The 18,877-nt window shown below is 33.3% G+C and overlaps 1 protein-coding gene across 3 annotated transcripts in view; it reads left to right on the forward strand.

Annotated features, from left to right (window-relative positions):
* The window catches only part of SCAF8 (SR-related CTD associated factor 8), a 152,198-nt gene that overhangs the window by 44,803 nt on the left and 88,518 nt on the right, over positions 1-18,877 (forward strand). For all 3 annotated transcript variants that reach the window (XM_063097604.1, XM_063097606.1, XM_063097603.1), the window contains 6 exons: positions 1,684-1,845; positions 5,800-5,953; positions 7,160-7,290; positions 14,313-14,489; positions 15,585-15,664; positions 17,617-17,734. In XM_063097604.1, coding sequence (XP_062953674.1) covers positions 1,684-1,845; positions 5,800-5,953; positions 7,160-7,290; positions 14,313-14,489; positions 15,585-15,664; positions 17,617-17,734 — 822 coding nt within the window. The remainder of the gene's footprint in view (positions 1-1,683; positions 1,846-5,799; positions 5,954-7,159; positions 7,291-14,312; positions 14,490-15,584; positions 15,665-17,616; positions 17,735-18,877) is intronic.

The following is an 18,877-nucleotide window of genomic DNA, read 5'->3' on the forward strand; positions in this document are numbered from 1 at the left end:
ATTATTTTCTGCCTTAGGAAAATAAAAGTGCCAGTAAGTCAGTCAATAAATAATTATTAAGCACTTATCTGTGTGTTTGTGGCACTGGGGACTATATATATATTTTTAACAAAGTAGATTTTCTGGTTTTCTTTAAGTTTAAAAAGTTTTTTTTTTTTTGTTTGTTTGGGCAGCTGGCCAGTACAGGGATCCTAACCCTTGATCTTAGTGTTACCACACTGCTCTAATCAGCTGAGCTCACTGACCACCTAAAAAGTTTTCTTTACTGGCCTGGTTAAGTAGATATTTCTTTGACTATGTGGTAGTCAAAGGAAGACAACCGTGGCTCAGTATATGAACTGAAGGACAAATGTACTAGAATTTTTTGGAACGTGAGAGAAAATATTAAATATTTCAGACTTTGAAAAACAGTAACTTTAAACAGAGATTTTTGATCCTATAGTTAGATTAAACCTAAAATGTTAATGTCCAGATACCAACATTATTGCCCTTGTATGAAATACTTCAAGCACCTGACAGCCAGAATCTTTGAATTGATACTTGTGAATTGGTGTTAAAGGTTTCTTCATTTTCTTGACTTAAGATCCTTATTTTAAAATGATTTTAAGGATCAAATCAAGTATAATCTAGTCTTTTTGCAGAATGAAATCATTCATTGTCTTGGCTGAAAATCTCATTTAGAAACTTTTATGCATGTTTGTTAGGGATGGATTGAGGATTCTTTTCTCACCAATACTCAGGTTTCCAAGAAACGTATTTAGAGAATGCAGTTTTGATTTAGTGTCATATGTGATTTACAGGAAATTACTTTGAGTGAAATATTTAATCTCATTATACCCAGAAGTAGAACCTGCTTTGCAGCCATAATTCTATTTTAATCAATATATGTTTGGGAAGTCAAAGATACATTTAATCAGTATTTATTGAATCAATATATGTTTTGTTATGCTTCTGGCTTTGGAAACAATAAGAGCAATAAGCTTGATAGTAAAAGTATTCTTCATTGTGCTTACCTAACTACACAGATTAGAAAAGCCTGTGGTAAGAAAATATGGGACTATTCTGTTCCTCAAAATGTGTTATAGATAAAATGGTTGAGAAACGTTGACCCAACGGAGTAGCTGAAAAATATTTTCATAAGATAGATTCCCAGAATTATGATGGGAATATAGTGTCTTATCTCTCTTATAGATGTGGTATTTGAGAAAAAATTTAAAACTTTAGGCTCAGTATATATAGAATGTTATATGTTATTTGGTATTTGGTTTTTCATTAGTACAGAAACCCTTTTGTTACATGTTTCAGTTCAAGTCTATAGATGTTGACAGTGCGTTTTCTAGAGCCCTTCTTTCCTGAATTTGCTTTTTCCTTCCATGTAACTTTTCAGAATCATTAAATGAATTATTTTTACTACAGCAGTACCTTATTTATCATTTTGTTTTTTGTCATTGAAGCCAGTTTTGCAGTATTGGAAGTTAGGGGACTGGCAGTGGAACCGAGTGTGTAGAGGAGCTAAAGTAGATTCTTTAAAAATGCCATTCCAGAGATGATGGTATTGAATAGTCAGTGTCTGAATATTCGTTATCTCAGCATGAGCAGTGTTTTGTGTTTGTACAGAATTTATGATTTCAAGAATTTTACCTTTCTATTTCCTTCCTTTTTCACTTTTCCTTTTTTCATCAGTGTAAACCAGAGTACAAGGTACCCGGACTTTATGTTATTGACTCCATTGTGCGGCAGTCTCGACATCAGTTTGGTCAAGAAAAGGATGTGTTTGCACCCAGATTTAGTAATAACATCATTAGCACTTTCCAGAATTTATACCGTTGCCCTGGGGATGACAAGGTATGCTGCTTTTTATTTTTATTTTTTAAGGAGATACATTATCCTCTTGGTCTTCAGATTATCTTAATATATGGCTTTATGTTACCTTTTACTCATAGTTTTTCCAAATTTGAGTATTTATTACAATATCCATGTTTCTTTTTCTTCTTAGAATGTCTTAAAAAGTGGAACAATGTCATTGAGTTTGCAACTTTTTAATTTATTGAAGCAATTGGTGTTAAAGAAACTGGCCAAAATAAGCTTTTGGAATTGCACTAAATGCTCATTTATTCATGCATGCAACCAATTCAGTATTGTGATTATTTGATCTGAGCAGACATTTACCTTTTTAGTGTCTGTGAAAAACAGATTTGCCAAGCAACTCATAGAAAATCTTATATCAAAATTCTTCTGTTAATGGTAGAATTGTGTTAGTGCTAGAAACCACACTACTAGGTTTTTTAGACCTGAATGTTTAAATATTCTATAATTACAAAGCAAAAAGAGCTTTGAATCCTGAGGGAAAATTAAAAGGAGTTTATTTTCATATTTGCTCTGAGATGTTAGACGGTTACTTATTTTGGATGTTGATTTAGAAGTTTAGGTGTGCTGGGCCGGCCCCATGGCTCACTCGGGAGAGGGCGGCGTTGGTAGCACCGAGGCCGCGGGTTCAGATCCTATATAGGGATGGCCGGTGCGTGCGCTCACTGGCTGAGCATGGTGCAGACCACACTGTGCCGAGGGTTGCAATACCCTTACTGGTCAGAAAAAAAAAAAAATTTAGGTGTGCTTTTCTGACAGGGTTGATTGCAGTGTTAAGTAGGAAAAGATAAGATGAAGACTAATATTTGCTTTAATGAAGAACCACAAAACTTAAAAGTTTATCACAAATCCTTCACCTTATCTCAAGTATAACAAGATTAGGTAGTTTTTATTTTTAAAAATTTGCGTAGTCTTGAGTTAGAAAAATTCTTGTTATAATGGATAGGTATGGAGATAAATTTACTGTAGTATACTCTTTGTAAGCTATTCTTGGATATACTTGAGACAGAAAGGTTTTTTTGTTTTTAATTTGGTACTTTGATAATTCTGTGCAGGCAAAAAGTATGCTTCTGATTTTAAGTCACCTATCTTAATTGATTCTTCAAGTGTGTACCTGAGAATCCCACCTAAAATTGCAAATGTAAACCGTTTTTAAAGTAACGTTAAACACTTTGATTTAGAAATTTCATTAGTTTAAATTTGGGTTTCCGTTAGTTAAAATGAACAAATCAGTCTTGAATTTGTAGATTTTGTGATATAATATCTCTCATTTGTAATAGAGTTTATGGAATAGGGCTTTTTTTTTTAATCATAGGAGGAAATATTACATTAATAGTGTAATCTCAATCATAAATGAGGAGCATTATTTGCATGGAGATAAAAAGAATGATAGTTTTTAGGTACTGGCTAATTTTGAAGTACATGATGAATATCTTGGAAACTGAGAGATTTTTATAATGCAAGAAAACGTAAGGCACTTTCCAAGTGCCCACGTTTTAGAAAGGAGAAATAGTCAAATTAGAAGGTATGAAGCATTCTGGGCCGAAACCGTGGCTCACTCGGGAGAGTGCGGTGCTGGGAGCACCGAGGCTGCAGGTTCGGATCCTATATAGGGTTGGCCAGGTGCACTCACTGGCTGAGCGCGGTGCAAGTGACACCAAGCCAAGGGTTACAATCCCCTTACCGGTTGCAAAAAAAAAAAAAAAAAAAAGAAGGTATGAAGCATTCTTTATGTAATTTTCTTATGCTTCATTTGAAATACGAAAAATGGCACATTAATGTAGTTTGGACATAACTTGAAATATGTCACTATAATATTATGAGGGTTTTAAAGGTGAACCAGATCTTTATTCTGAAAATTGCTCTTTTACTATTACTGCTTAACAGAATGTTCTTTTTTATACTTAATTTCAGCCTCTGTCATTTAAATTTTTTCCCAGATGGAGTAAGTAGCATCATAATAGTAGTAACAAGTACTTGGTGCTTGTTTAAAGAACTTTCGTGTGCCAAAAAATTGTGAATCAAATTGTTCAATGACAGCATCAAGAAAATAGTTATTATATAATCATTCTGCTTTTACCAATGACAGTATGAATTCAGGATTCTATTACTCTGAATTAAGTGTATTTTCTGGGTAAAATGTTTGTATTTCAGGAAGCCAGGTGTAATAGGTGGACCTATTGGTATTTCTTACAAAATACTGTAGAACATCTTGAGACATTCTTTCCTGGGCATGTTTTTCTGCCTATAAGTCTGAAGCCTTCAGGATTTATAAAATTTACAACCAAGGAAGACATTTAAATAGGAATTTTCCTAGTTATCAAGTTCTCCCTAAATACTGATAATTATTAGATTTCAGAATTACCCAAGAAATAGAAGTCATTGTAACACATTTTTTCAAGTTTACAACAGAATATAACAGAAGAGATAGGCAACAATACAATTAAATAGAATTTGACAACTAAATAGAATTTCATATGAAATCTCTTTTGGAGCCAGAATAGGGTACAAGTAATTAAATAGAAGTGCTTTATAGTGTTGCTATAAGGAGATCTGTAACTAATAGATAAAACATATCCCTGTCTCAAGATGCTTAAAATTTAGGAGTGGCTAAGACATTCAAAATACTAGCCAGCCTAAACAGTTTGGTACAGTTTGAGATTGAGAAAAGGGACTTGAGAATCCTTCTGGTATACAGTCTCATTTTATAAATGGGGAAACTGACTTTTTTGTTGTTGTTGATTTGTTTTTGTTTTTAATTTATTGACATAGTTGGCCTAAGACTAGGGTAACCAGAAAGGTTATAGAAGTATATATATTCATGACCTTTATAGAAGCTGCATAAATATTGTATGACTGACTGGAACCTTACCAAGATTCCAAAGTACTCTGAATACTTAAGTAATCCAGAAAGGGGTTGAGACTAAGACAAAGATTTGATTTATGTGGTGGTAAGGTGATGGGAGTGGGGATTCGGACAGGCAATGTTGAGACTCTTTAAGGGGGATAGTCAATTGGATGCAATGCTATAGTTAAAGGGCTTGTCAGGAAGAGAAAATAACTGAGGTGTTTCAGAGATGTCAGGTCCACTTACCAGTAGCAAGCAGGGTTTTTTTGTTTTTTCTTTACAGAATGGTAAAGGACTCAGATTATTGTAAGAAATGAAATAATGTGTAGAGCAGTATTCGTACAGTGCATGATTTATTATTCTGAGAGCCAGATAAAGTAATGCCAGTATGGCATTGACATTCTATAGCTGGGGGAGAGGAAGTAGGAAAGAGTAGTGAAAAGAGAAGAATGGAGAGAGAAGAAATGAATAGATTTCAGATTCTGTCCCTACAAAAGTTTGTCTATTTCAGGTCTAAAGTATCAGGAGGGGATTAGCATTTATGGCAAGATGCTTAGAAAGGAAGTAATTTGGTTAAATTCTTATAAGAGGTAGTTTCCTTCCCTACACTTAAGTAGTGTGTAAAATGAAATTTTTTTCAAGTTACATTAGATAAGGACTTTGTCCTGAAGTTACTTAGTTGTTCAAAAGATAAACATTGTATAAGACAAAATTAAATTGTAAATATAACCTTAGTATTGAGATGAATCATGACTCTGCCTCAGAATCCTTAAGACAGTTCTCCAGCCAAACATACCATTGATCTCATTAGAATTGACAGAAGATGAAGCCAAGTTGTCCTCCCTGCCTTCAGGTGAATGTAACTTTCATTTACCTTGTATATCTATCAAAATTAACATGTTTTCTCAAGTGAGTTAAGATCAGCAAATGCAAAATGATAGAAAACAGAATTTCAGTGGTGGAAAGTACCATAGAAGTATTTTAATCCCTCCTTCCCAAACAGTGCCCAAATAGCTTCTGTAGAGTGACTTTGCTAAGGTTTCAAAAGCAAAAAAATTAAAATGTCACCTGTCTTTTTTCTCTAGAGTAAAATAGTGAGAGTATTAAACTTATGGCAGAAGAATAATGTATTTAAGAGCGAGATTATTCAGCCTCTTTTGGATATGGCAGCAGGAATTCCTCCTCCAGTTGTCACACCTGTTTTGGCCAGTACTACTGCTGCTATGAGCAATACCCCAGGTATGTTACTTTAATGTAGATTTGTTGTCTAAATATTCTATTCACGTGTTTCAGATTCACATATAAAACAATTTGATAGTGCAGGAGAATTTGTCCAGCATTAAATACTTGGGGAAAAAAATATAATTTGATGGGAAAAGTAAAATCACATATTATATTTGTGTATAATTGTTTCTAAAGTTTAGACAGCTGATCTTTTTGTGATGTCCAGAAACATAAATATAATGAACTTTGGAAAATTGGTATGTCAATTAGGTTTTTCCTGATTTAGACTATAACCTCTTAAACTTGCATGTAAATCAACTTGATATTTATAGGATACTAGGGGGAACTTAATATTTATAAAGAGCCCTGAAAAAATTATTTAATAAGACCAAGAATGCTTTAGTATTAATCTCAAAATTATATTTTCTTGAGGTACTTAAATGACATCATAAAATTTTTATCATTGTCCCAAGAATTAAATTTGTTAAATATTTAGTTTTTGTTGCATATATATAAACACAGTTTTGAACAAAAATGGTTTTATATTATACATACTGTTTTATAATTTTTTCATTGAAGATTATATTTTAAATATTTCCTCATTGTTAGATTTTCTTCTCTGGTAATATTTTTAATGGCTGCTAAGTATATAGACTTTTTAAAAGTACTTACAGTAGTCCTCCCATCCGTGGTTTCACTTTCCATGGTTTCAATTACCTACAGTCAACTGCAGTTTGAGGATAGGAGAGTACAGTCCAATAAGATATTTTAAGAAGAGAGAGAGAATGAGAACACGTTCACATAACTTTTATTATAGTTTATTGTTATAATTGCTGTTGTTAATCTCTTAATGTGGCTAATTAGAAATTAAACTATCATAGGTATGTATGTATAGGCAAAAACACAGTATGTGTATATAAGGTTTTGGTTCATGGTTTCAGGCATCTACTGGGGGTTTTGGAACTTATCCCATGATGGTAGCTTAGTTGAGGACATGTATGGACAGATCCTTTTGGTTTTGTTTGTTTTGGTTTTGGGATTTTTTTAACCTACCTAATTATGTAAAGGATTTAAAATGGTTTTTCAGAATGGAGACAATAAAATAAAACCAGTTATATAAATTTGTATATATTTTATGAAGGTAATAGAACAAATCCCTCTACTTTTCAAGTCTTATTTGCTTATTTACATATTTGGGGGGGGGGTTGTTCTTCCTTAAAGGAACGCCTGTGACACCTGTTACTCCTGCCAATGTGGTCCAAGGCTTACCTGATCCATGGGTATCTCAGATAACAAATACAGATACCCTTGCAGCTGTGGCTCAGATCTTACAAAGTCCTCAAGGCCAACAGGTGAGCAGCTTTTCTGTTATGTTGAAAATGATTTAGAATTCATCATTTTTCTAATATATTGTCTCATAATATACTACCTAGAAAGAATGTATTTAAAATGGGATCACAGTATATATATATCTCTGTAACTTGCTTTTTTTATTAGTAATGCATCATGAACACTTATATGTCATTAAAGGTGGTTTTATAAAAAATTCATTCTACGCCAAAATGTAGATTTAGGACATAGTTTGTGCCAAACATTGTTAGGTGCTATTGCTACCCAGTAACAAGACAGAGTGGTCTCTTATCTTGGAGAAGACCTCCTCCTATCGTAGGGGAGACAGACAATAAAAAAGTATGACAAAATCATTTTATTTTATTTTTTTTTTGAAAAAGATGACTGGTAAAGGGATCATAACCCTTAGCTTGGTGGTGTCAGCACCACGCTGAGCCAGTGAGCCAATTGGCCATCCCTGCATAGGATCCGAACCCGTCGCCTTGGTGTTAGTACCGCACTCTCCCGAGTGAGCCACAGGCCGGCCCACTGACAAAATTATTTTAGATAGTGATATATGACTTTAAAAAGAGTAAACTTATAGACAGACTAGTTTTAGGGGAGGGGGTCAGAATTAGAGTGGCCAGCCAAGAGAAGGTGTCTTTGAGGAAGTAGCATTTGAATTGAGACTTGAAGTAGAGCTAGTTATGGCAGAAAAGGAAGATAGGAAGTGGACAGAATTGCAAGTGTAGAGGTCTCAAGATGGAAGGCAGTGTGTTATATTGTAGGAATAGAAAGAAGACTTCTGTGTCTGGAACATAAGGAATGGAGGAGATCATACATGTATGAATCAATATGAGGGATGGGAAAGATTGATGTCTTTACAGTATCAAGTCATTCCATTGTACTTATACATACTGTTTTAAATCTTTCGTGTCTCTTAGTTAAGCTTTGTAGCTTTTTAAATGTAGATTCTTCACATTTCTTAGATTTATTTCTATGAATACATTTGAGTAGATTTGACTTTTGTTGTCAATGCCAGTTTCCAATTAATTTTATTTTTCAGTTAAATCATATTTTTTGCAACTAATGATAATTCTGTATTCTCAATTTAAGTATTTATATATTTTTTTCTTATTTTATTGCACAGGCTGTAAGTTCCAGAAGACGTTTTAACAGAAGTAATGATAGCACTCATTCTTACTTTTTTTCAGAGTCAGATAGAAATGTCTCTTTCATTTTTCACTACGATGTTGGTTTTGCTTTGAGATACATATTCTTTATGAGGAGCATATTCTGCATCTCCTAGGTGATAAGTGTTTTTATTGGGTTTTGATTTTAAATTGTGTCAGCTTAGATAATGGTACAGTTTTTCTTCTTTAACCAGTGCATATATTGAATTGTATTACCAGACTTTCTCATAATGATTTATCATTGCTATCCTATACACACGTGTACAAATACATGCAAGCACACTAATTTAAGGCAATGCATTTAAGTATTCTGTAATTTTTGTTTAGCTTTGACATGTAAACTCTTTTGCAGCTGGTTTCTATTTGTAACTAGTTGCAACTACTTTGCAACCCTACAGAGTGAGATGGGTCTCTAATTTTATCATCATTCTCAGGGGGGTTTTTTGTTTTGTTTTTTTGGTTTTTTGTTTATGACCAGTAAGGGGATCGCAACCCTCCGCACAGTTTCATCCGCACCACGCTCAGCCAGTGAGCGCACCGGCCATTCCCATACAGGATCCGAACCCACAGCCCCATCCCCACCAGCGCTGCACTCACCTGAGTGAGCCACGGGGCCGGCCCTCATTATTCTCAGTTTTTAAATTGGGGTTATTTCTTGCTTGTGGGATCAGTTCAGAAATGTTTATCTTTTTCTGTGTTCTGAACAATACAACCTAAGTGCTTTCTGCCTCTACAAGGATTTTTTTTTTTGCACTGCTGTTATGGGGACCTGAACCCTTCGTGTTATAACACTGTTCTCTAACCAACTGCCTCTGGAACATTTTAATGAACTTAATCAGGGCCTGTTGTGTTTTGGGAGGTTATCATTTAATAACATTTTCAATTTCTTGGTTATTTTTATTCACTTATTTTACCTTTCTCCAATAGACTTTAATAATATTTATGATTAAAAACCATTTTGTTAGCTTTTCATAGTTCTACATAATTTAAAAAAAAAATCTAACCTTGGGATGCACATCGCACATCAGATTGTGTGCTGTGTTTTTCCTCTTTTTAGATTTATGTTTACTGGAGTTTTTGATTTCTTTTTCTTTCTATTACCATCCTAGTTCTTCGTTTTTGGACTGTTGATGTAATCTTCTAAATAGCATTTGGTCTCTATTATTTATTTAAAAAATAATAAAATCATTTTATTTCTCTGCAAGATTATTCTTTAAAAACGGTCTTAAATATCTTAATCCCATCCTCAGAAACATGGAGTAATTGCATGTTATACATAGAATAGAATTTAACTTTGTGGCATTTAAAGTTAGTTTCAGTATAACTTGTTCCTTTTTTTTTTTTTTTAACATTTTTTAGTAATGGTTATAGATTTCTCTAAATTAATGTCAGTATTCTCTTTGCTCATATTACTTCCCCTTTTCTCATCTGCCTCTCTGCTTGTTTTAGGTCTCACCTATTCTCTGCTTGTCTTAGGTCTTTACTATTCAAATCAAATTAAACATTTTTAGAGCTTGTTTTGGTTTCTGAAGTCCAGTGGTATTGTGCCACTTCATTGGTGCTTGTTTTTTCATTCATTCAACCTTCAACAAACGTTTACTGGGACCTGCAGTCTTTGAGGCACTTAGCTTTGTGCTGGGGTATACAAAATAAGCAAGAAATATTATATGGCCTCTGGAAGCATAAAGTCTAATAGACTTGGTTAATTGGAATGCATAAATATAATCTGCATTAAAGATAATAAGAATCGTGGAAGAAGTAAAAGAAGGGGCTTTGGAAATTCAGAGTTAGTATACTGCTTTGGCTTGAATAATTGGTTCAGGGAACGTTCTAGTGTATAAATGACAATTTGTTTTTTAAAGGATAGGTAAGAAGAGATGGTAAGGATGAGCTATGTAGATAGAGAGACTACTGAGATTAGAAGATGAATTCCCATTCTTTCAAACAAATCCTATTTCACCTGCATCTTCATCTCAGTTAATGGAAGCGCTGTCCTTCTGCTTGCTCAGACTCAAAATGTTAGAGACATCCTTGATTTCTTCTTTCTTCCATTCTTCACATCCAATGTGTTAAGAAATTCTCTACACAAAATTGCAGTTAGGAAAAATAAATCTTATTGGTATACAGTCGACTCAGGAATCTATAATTAACAATGACTTACTGCATGTTGCCAAATGACTAGAATAGAGGAGTTCAAATGTGCACATCACAAAGAAATGATTAAGTTTTACAGCAATGAATATGCTAATTACCCTGAATAATCACATATTGTATACATGTATTGAAATATAACTCTGTACCTCATAAATAGGTACAATCAATATATTCCAATAAAAATTTTTAAAAAAAAATTTGAGGAGTCAAAGAAAAAGAATAAATTGTCCTATATACTCCTTTAAGAGGAGGAATAAGTTGCAACTGTCAGTTAACCTATATGGATCTATATAATCGGAGGTCTGAGAAGAGGAACAAGTAGGATGCATTGTGCTTTTGTTGTCAACTACTACATTATGAATTTAATGAAGTTACTCAGATACTTGTGAAGTGAAATGAGAGTCCAGTGCATTTTCAACTGAAGTATCCAGTTTAACTATTGACATGCACAATATTTAATTAAATTTTTTGTTGCTTGTATAGCTGTGGATAATCAATGTAAAATGAAAGCAATGAATTTGGCTGCATTTTCAAAGCAATAACTTCATCTGGGAATATGAACAATAAATGAATGTGGCAGCTCTCAAGAGGAAAGAAAGTTTTTTTCATGGATATCTCATATCATAACAGTATATATATGTAACTGTTTAGTTGAGCAACAATTTGTTTATAAAGCAGTTATCATATTCCTGGCACTGTGCTAGAGTCTATGGTTCCCATAACCAATAAGATAGTTTTTGCTTTCAATAAAGCTCATAATGCATTATTAAAAGATTGAATCATTTATCTTTAGTAAATTGAAATGTGTCTTAAATCTGTTAACCCAGTCAATAAATTAAAGTTCTGTGTGATAAATTAAAAGAAAGGAGAAAAAAGAAATTCTCTACCTTCAGAATATATCCTGTATTCATCTCCTGCTCACCACTCTATCACTAGATCCTAGAGTCAAGCCACCATCTTTCTCACCTGTTTTATTGCAATAGCCTCTCAATAGGGCTTTCCACCCTTGCTTCACTACAGTCTGTTCTCAATACCTCAGGCAGAATGACCCTTTTAAAACATAAGAACTTATGTGACTCTTCTCAGAATCCTCCATTGGTTCCCTGTGTCACTCAGAGTAAAAGCCCAAGTCTTAATCATTAATCACTTCACTAGGCCTTGTATGTTCTCAGTTTGACCTGTCATTCCTTTCCCAACATTTTTTCCCAACATTTCCTATCACTGATCTGTAGATTTCTCTAAACTAATAAGTATATATTTTTGCTCATGTTTCCCTCACCCCCTTTATCTTATGGTTTGCTTTACTTCATTACTTCTTTCCACCCGTGGCTTGTTCCACCCCAGCCACACTGGCCTTTTTTACTGTTCCTTACCTGTGTTACTTAAAATCTTGTCTCAAGATATTTGTACTTTATGTGTCCTATACTGAAAACCTGCTTTCCCTAAATGTTCATATGGTTTGCACCTCCAGTAAGTCTTTATTTACATGTCTGTTTCCATAAGGCCTTCAGTGACTGCTGTCTAAAATTGTAAATTCTACTTTTAATCCCCTATACTCCTTCTCTCACATAGTGTGTTCTTTTTTCTTAGCACTTAATTGCCTTCTATTACATTACAGAATTAACTGATTTGTTTTTTCTCTGTCTCTTCACACTGGATTTTTATTGTTTTTCCCATTGTTGTATCCAAGTTTAGGCTATAGTAGGTGTTCAATATATTTTTGAGAAATGAATAAATGACATACAGAAGCATAACAATGTTGGATATACAAAAGATATTTTAAGAGTTCAGTTATCCAAAAGAAAAGATAGTCTGAGTTATTAGTGACAAAGTGGAAATGGCAGACCTAAGAGAGACTTGGGTTTTGAAAGCCATAAATGGTGGACTGAGAAATAAAGTATTCATTTGCTAAGCAATAGGGAATTGCCAGAGATTAAGTTGAAGTCACATGATCTGAACAGTACTTTAAATGGATTGGCTAGAAGTCTAGAGATAGGGAAGATCTTTGTTTTGGTTATAGTTAGTGATAAGGAAGGGAAGTAATGACTGTGAAAAAATAGGAAGGTTGTATACTCTGAAAAGATAATCTCAAAGACGACCATTCTGGCCTTTTAAAAATATAAAATCCAATTTAGTGTATAGTCTTAGGTTAGATCTAGTTTCTGCTTATTTGAGACAGTTGGGAAACAAGATGAACTGGATATTAGATGGAATTATAGAATTATTAATTTTGTTTTGTGATATTTTAAAAATAATTTGTAAAGCAAATGTTTTCATTTAAAAATATGTTTATTAAAATAAATATTTTTGGCAGGAGAAGGAATTTTCCAGAAGAAATAGTACAAAGAGAATCAGTAAGACAGTAATTAATAGAATATGAAGTCAGAGTAGAGGAAGAACTTGGATTCTGCAGTGGATTTGAATGTGGGTGACCAAAAGAATAACAGTGATACTTGTAAAAATGGAGATGTTAAAAGGAGCAGTTAAAATGTATAAAGGAGAAATATGGCATTTCCTTTTCTTCCTCCCTCCCTCTTGACTCTTTTGCCATCCCTCTTTTCTTCCTCCTTTCCTCCCAGTGATTTAGAAGATTCATGTCTTCTTATATTTATTGGTTGGCCTTAGTCATTCTGGATCTTCCTGAGTGCAGTAATTTAACTATCATATGTTTTTGTATTGTCTTTGCTGTCACATTAGTAGTTTTGTAGAAAATACTTAGTTGATAATCAAATGACTTTAGTTTGTTTCCTAGTGTTGCTATTTTAGGTAGATATAAATTATTTTATTTACTGTCATTTTGTATGGTGTTTGTGCCTTCTACTATAAGTTGAACTTATGTAAAGAGTATCTTTACATTGATATCTTGGGTATCAATAGCTTTACTATTTTTATTTTTCTATTCTAAACTGATAATTTTGAGATTTAACTCAGGTGTAGAACTTGATTAATTATCATTTACTTCTGGGATGTATGTAGGGTTTTCTTATCTATTAAATCTCTTAAAGATCTTAACTGATGTGTCAGTTTTTGGTTTTTTTTTTAATAGGGGTGGGTACATAATAGGAACAGGGGTTGTGTTTTCAACTCTAGTTCACACTGTTCTTCATTAATAACTCATTTCCTTAGTCTCAGACCCTGCTCCAGGGAATAATTTTCTTTATCACTCCTGCTTTCAGGAAGTGTGTTCTCAGGTGGTAAATCTGAACGATAGCAAAAGCTGCTGCTGTTGTCAGTGCCTGTCTCTTTATGGAGTTTTGGGAGTTAATTGAAGAAAGGATGAGGAGCTTGGTGAAAAAAAATCAGTCAGCTTGTGATGAGTTCTTTATCTGGTCATGGTGCGACCACTTTGTTTTCTTAAAAGTCCTCTGACTTTCCAGAGGCAAGGCACACTTATTAAGGACTGTGTTGTCCGTGTACATGGAACACTCAAAAATCTTTTTTTTTTTTTTTTTCTTTGGCGGCTGGCTGGTACAAAGATCTAAACCTGGACTTTTAGTGTTCTAAGGCTATGCTCTGAGCTAACTGGCCAGCCCCAAGAAAAATCTTTTTGAAAAATTGGCTGTTATATTGAGTTAGTATGTATTTTTTTCTTGGTCTTCAAAGACTATGTAGAACAATTAATTTTACTGACTAAAAGGCATAGATTGACATTGTGTGGATAAAACCCAACACCTGTTTTATAATTTTTTCTCCTCCAGCTTCAGCAGTTAATACAGACATTACAGATACAACAGCAGAAGCCCCAGCCCTCCATTCTACAGGCCCTGGATGCTGGTCTTGTTGTTCAGTTGCAGGCTCTTACGGCACAGCTCACAGCTGCAGCTGCAGCAGCCAACACTCTTACTCCCTTAGAACAAGGAGTCTCCTTTAACAAGGTAGACATTAAAATGTCAGATTGGTTCTATATGAAGGATTAAATTTTATGTACTATTGTGCAGATTCTAATTCTGTAAAATACATTTGGTAATAAGCTTTTAATATTCACTGTACTGTGTAAGACATTCTAAATTTTACAAAAGGTTTAAACTTCTGAAGAAATTGTCATCTTAAAATTCCTCTCGAAACATTAAAATATTTTCTTTTGACTAAAGACAATTGGTCAGTAAAATAATTCTTCACTGAGGCAAGTGATTATTTTCTGAACTTTCTAAGTTATTTTATGGATGCTACAGTTTTATTAATTGTGTTGTTCTATGTTCTATAATTTTAACGTACTAACATTAAAATTGTCCAATATGTGAAAGTTCAAAGGAAAACTACAAGTTGTCACTGTACTGTAGTATAAATTGAGGCCTAACTAGAGAACAACATTTTTTAAATTGAAAATCTTTCTTGTGTAATTTATTGTATGATGTCTTAAGTATGCTTGTTAATTATGGGAATATTATAATGTTCAGAAGTGGTATTCATATTTTTAAATTTCTGCTACTATTATTTTCATAAGAAAATAAATATCGATTTTATTGGATTATTACTTAGAAGTTTTTGGCCAGCAGCTTACAAGTCTGAGTTGAACTCTAAATAGCTACACTATATAAATAGCGTTTAACTGGATCATTTGGAAGGTAGTGGAGCATTCTAAGATAAGAACTGTAATAGGAGTAACTCCACTGATTGTAGTCCTAGATGTTTTATCAAGTTTGTTACTATTGGCAAACCACTTAATTTTTTTAGTTATTTAGTCTTTTGTAAAATTAGAGAAATAGTGTTTATCCTTCCTATATCATAATTTGTTCTGTTACATAAGGTAATATATGTCCTTTAAGGAAAGTGCTTTAAAGAAAAAGATCCACTCAAATAAAAAAGCTTTACTCTATAATAGTATAGGATAAAACTATATGAAACATTTACATAATAAATGATAGAGCTAAATTAGTGGGGATAATTAGCATTTAAAATAGCATTTGTAATTTATATTTGTGTTAGGCTCTTTTTAATTTCTCTCTTTCTGCCTCCTCCCTTCCCCCCAGAAGCTGATGGATAGGTTTGATTTTGGGGAAGATTCTGAACATACTGAAGAACCCAAAAAGGAAATTCCAACTTCTCAACTGTAAGAATTTATGTTTTTCTTTATAACCATAGGGGGTTTTTTGTAAATATTGGGTGGAATGTTGCCATCTGCACTACATTGAATAAGTTGGGGTTATTATTTCAGGCTGTTGGGGTTTACATTACAGAAAGGTGGTGGAGTTGCTGTCTTGTTGCCTCCTTATATTATTTTGACTTTCTCAGATCCTTGCAAATAGTTGGGATATATCAAAGTTTCCTGTTGGAAAGTTGGTAAATATTGGTAAATCTCATTGTGATAGTATCTATATCTCTATGAGGCTTTAAGTTATTTAACTCGTGATAGTATCTATATCTCTATGAAGCTTTAAGTTATTTAACTCAATTGTAAGAATATTTGTAATATTAGGAAAGAAGTTTGCTTCTAATGCCAAAGGCCACTTCTAGAAAGTATACTGAATTCTGAGAGCACATCGAACTACTCAGAAGTAAGGATTGAGATCATAGTGATTTTGTTTTTTAAAGAAATGCATTGTGTGTTTTTATTTAAATTAGTGATTTTTTCTTCTAAACAATTCTGCAGAGCGCTAGGTTCTCTCCAGTAGGGAGAGGATGTTGGAAAGGGATGGGTAACAGTTGGGTGAGTGGAAGAGGGAAGATGAATGGTGAAAGCTTCTGAGACTTGTTTCAAACAAATTATTAGTTTTATTTATTGGGGTAATATATAAAAATATATAATTATAGAATATATAAAATACAAATATATCCTTTGGGTAAGGTGATTTTTCTTCACAAAATTACAGACTGCTTGTTTAAATTATGAATTGTAAAGTTGGAAGGAGCATTTCAGATCATGTAGGTCAGTGTCCTAAACAATGTGAGAATCTCCTTTAACTGTCCTAATAGGGTTATTTATCCAGAGTATTAATGCCTTCCATGACGAGAAGTTAAATAATTATATTGTATGTTCTTCCGTTGGGCTGAATCCTGTTTCCTTTATTTTCCACACACTGACCCAAGTTTTGCTTTCTGAAATAAGGAAACAAATGTACATTATCTTTTGACACATAGCCTTTCAGTATTTGAAGATAGTATCATTATTCCCCTTAGGTTTATTTGTTCCAGATGAAGTATGCTTTTTTCCAACCATTTGAAGATTCCCCACCATCCTGCTTGCCCCTTTTGGGGTGCCCTCTTTTTTGTTCATGTCTTACCTTTTTTCTTTTTTTTTAAAAAAAAGATGACTGGTAAGGGGATCTTAACTCTTGAGTTGGTGTTGTCAGCACCACACTCTCCCAAGTGAGCTAACCGGCCATGCCGATATAGGGATCCGAACCTGTGACCTTGGTGTTATCAGCACCACACTCTCCCAAGTGAGCCACGGGCCGGCTCTTCATGTCTTACCTTGTGGCACCCAGAATTCCAGGTGTTTTCCAGGTGTGAATTTCCCAGAGTATAAGTATTACTTCCTCTTATCTAAACACTGTTTCTGTTAACATATCCTAATAACACGTATGCTTTTCTCAAGGAAGCATATTAGTTTTAGGAAGTTTATGGTCAGTTATAGTTGTAGATTTCACACGTACTGATTGATAGACCATTCTCCCTACTATCTAATTGTTAGAGAAGGAGTTAAAGTGATAATGTTTAAATACTTTAAACTTTTTGTAAGGGTTTTTGTTGAGATTTTCTTAAAATGCTCCAATGAAAAGCACTAATTTTATATGTATTTAATAGCACAAAGCGGTAATCTCACATCTTCAGCAGAGCATCTCTAACATGTTATTCGTCTGCTGAAATACTATTGAAGAATATATTTCTCCTTTAATGTATTAATGTTCTGAACAACTGCATTTTTGGTGTTACTATTTCAAAATCAAACATTGTAGGACAGTATGTTTTATATGAATTGGCATATTTTTCTTTGAACACTCAGTTATTTTCATATTATCTTTAGTTAATTAAAAAATATATTTCCATGTTTTTTTCTTTTAGTTCTCATGTTTCAGAATCTGTGAACAATTCCATTTTTCATCAGATAGCAGAACAACTACAACAGCAAAACCTTGAACATCTCAGACAACAGCTCCTGGAACAGCAACAGCCTCAAAAGGTTTATAACCCCATCTTGTGGTCTTCAGAGTTATTGCTGTCTATGTTCTATAAATTGATGTTTTTGTGTGTGTTGTTTTATTGGTCTTAATAGAGTATTTTCTTGTCTGTTTAGTTTTTATCAGGCACTTTATTTCCTTTCTCTAAAGCATAGTGATATTTCTTCAATTATTTATTACCAGGAAGATCAGTCTTTTCAGGACCTTTGTAGTTTTTTATGTAATCAAAATGCGTTCTGGCAACTTATAAATCCACACTGTAGAAATTAATTTCAGTATACTGGAAATAGAGAACAGAAGACAGAAGTGGAGTTTCAGAATTATCACTTAAAATTTCATGTGTTTTCTTTTCTATTCTGTTCCCTATCAAGGAAGTTAATGATAAGTGTTATTAATGATGGTAACAAAATAGATAGATAGATTTAACTTAAAAAATTTAATTGCTGTTAACATAGGGCAGGAACTTTATTAGGCATGTAATAGGCATGGGTATATTTAATCCTTACGAGGTGGGCATTATACCTCCCATTTTGGTAAGTTTAGTTAGGAAGATTCACGTGGTGAGATTAATTTAGAAAGTTCAGTGAGATTGAACGTCTAATGCAGAAGTATATAGCTAATATATATGATCATTCTTAAGACACATCATTATTTTATGTATAGCTAAGAATTTTAAAACTTCTAATTAAAGTGTAACATTCTTTTGAGTTGTAAGAATCTTACACATTTCAGGGATAATGCAAAAAAATATTGTGCCTTTGAATTAATAGAATGTCAAGTTGCTGAGCTAGCATTAAATTCATTACAAAGCCTATTTTTGCTCTATACAAAAAACAGTTATAGATATAAACTGTTTAGAATAAGAGTGTTAGGAAATCCTCCTCCCAATACTTTTTTTTAATAGTCAAAACTTTTTAGCATTAATGAATTTAACACAATACCACAAACATTCTTTAAGTATAAGCATTGCATCGTTAGGTATTCATACAAAGATGAACAGAAAAGAGGCTAATTGAGATTCTGGCCTCAAATAACCTCTGATGTGGCACATACGTCTATATGAACACACAACAGAATTGTTTAGTTTCTGTAACAGAGGTACAAGTGAAGAACAATGGGAGTGTGGAGGAGGGAGCAGTTGCTTT

Source organism: Cynocephalus volans, chromosome 5 (genome assembly GCF_027409185.1).
Source record: "Cynocephalus volans isolate mCynVol1 chromosome 5, mCynVol1.pri, whole genome shotgun sequence".
NCBI classification, from domain to species: domain Eukaryota; kingdom Metazoa; phylum Chordata; class Mammalia; order Dermoptera; family Cynocephalidae; genus Cynocephalus; species Cynocephalus volans.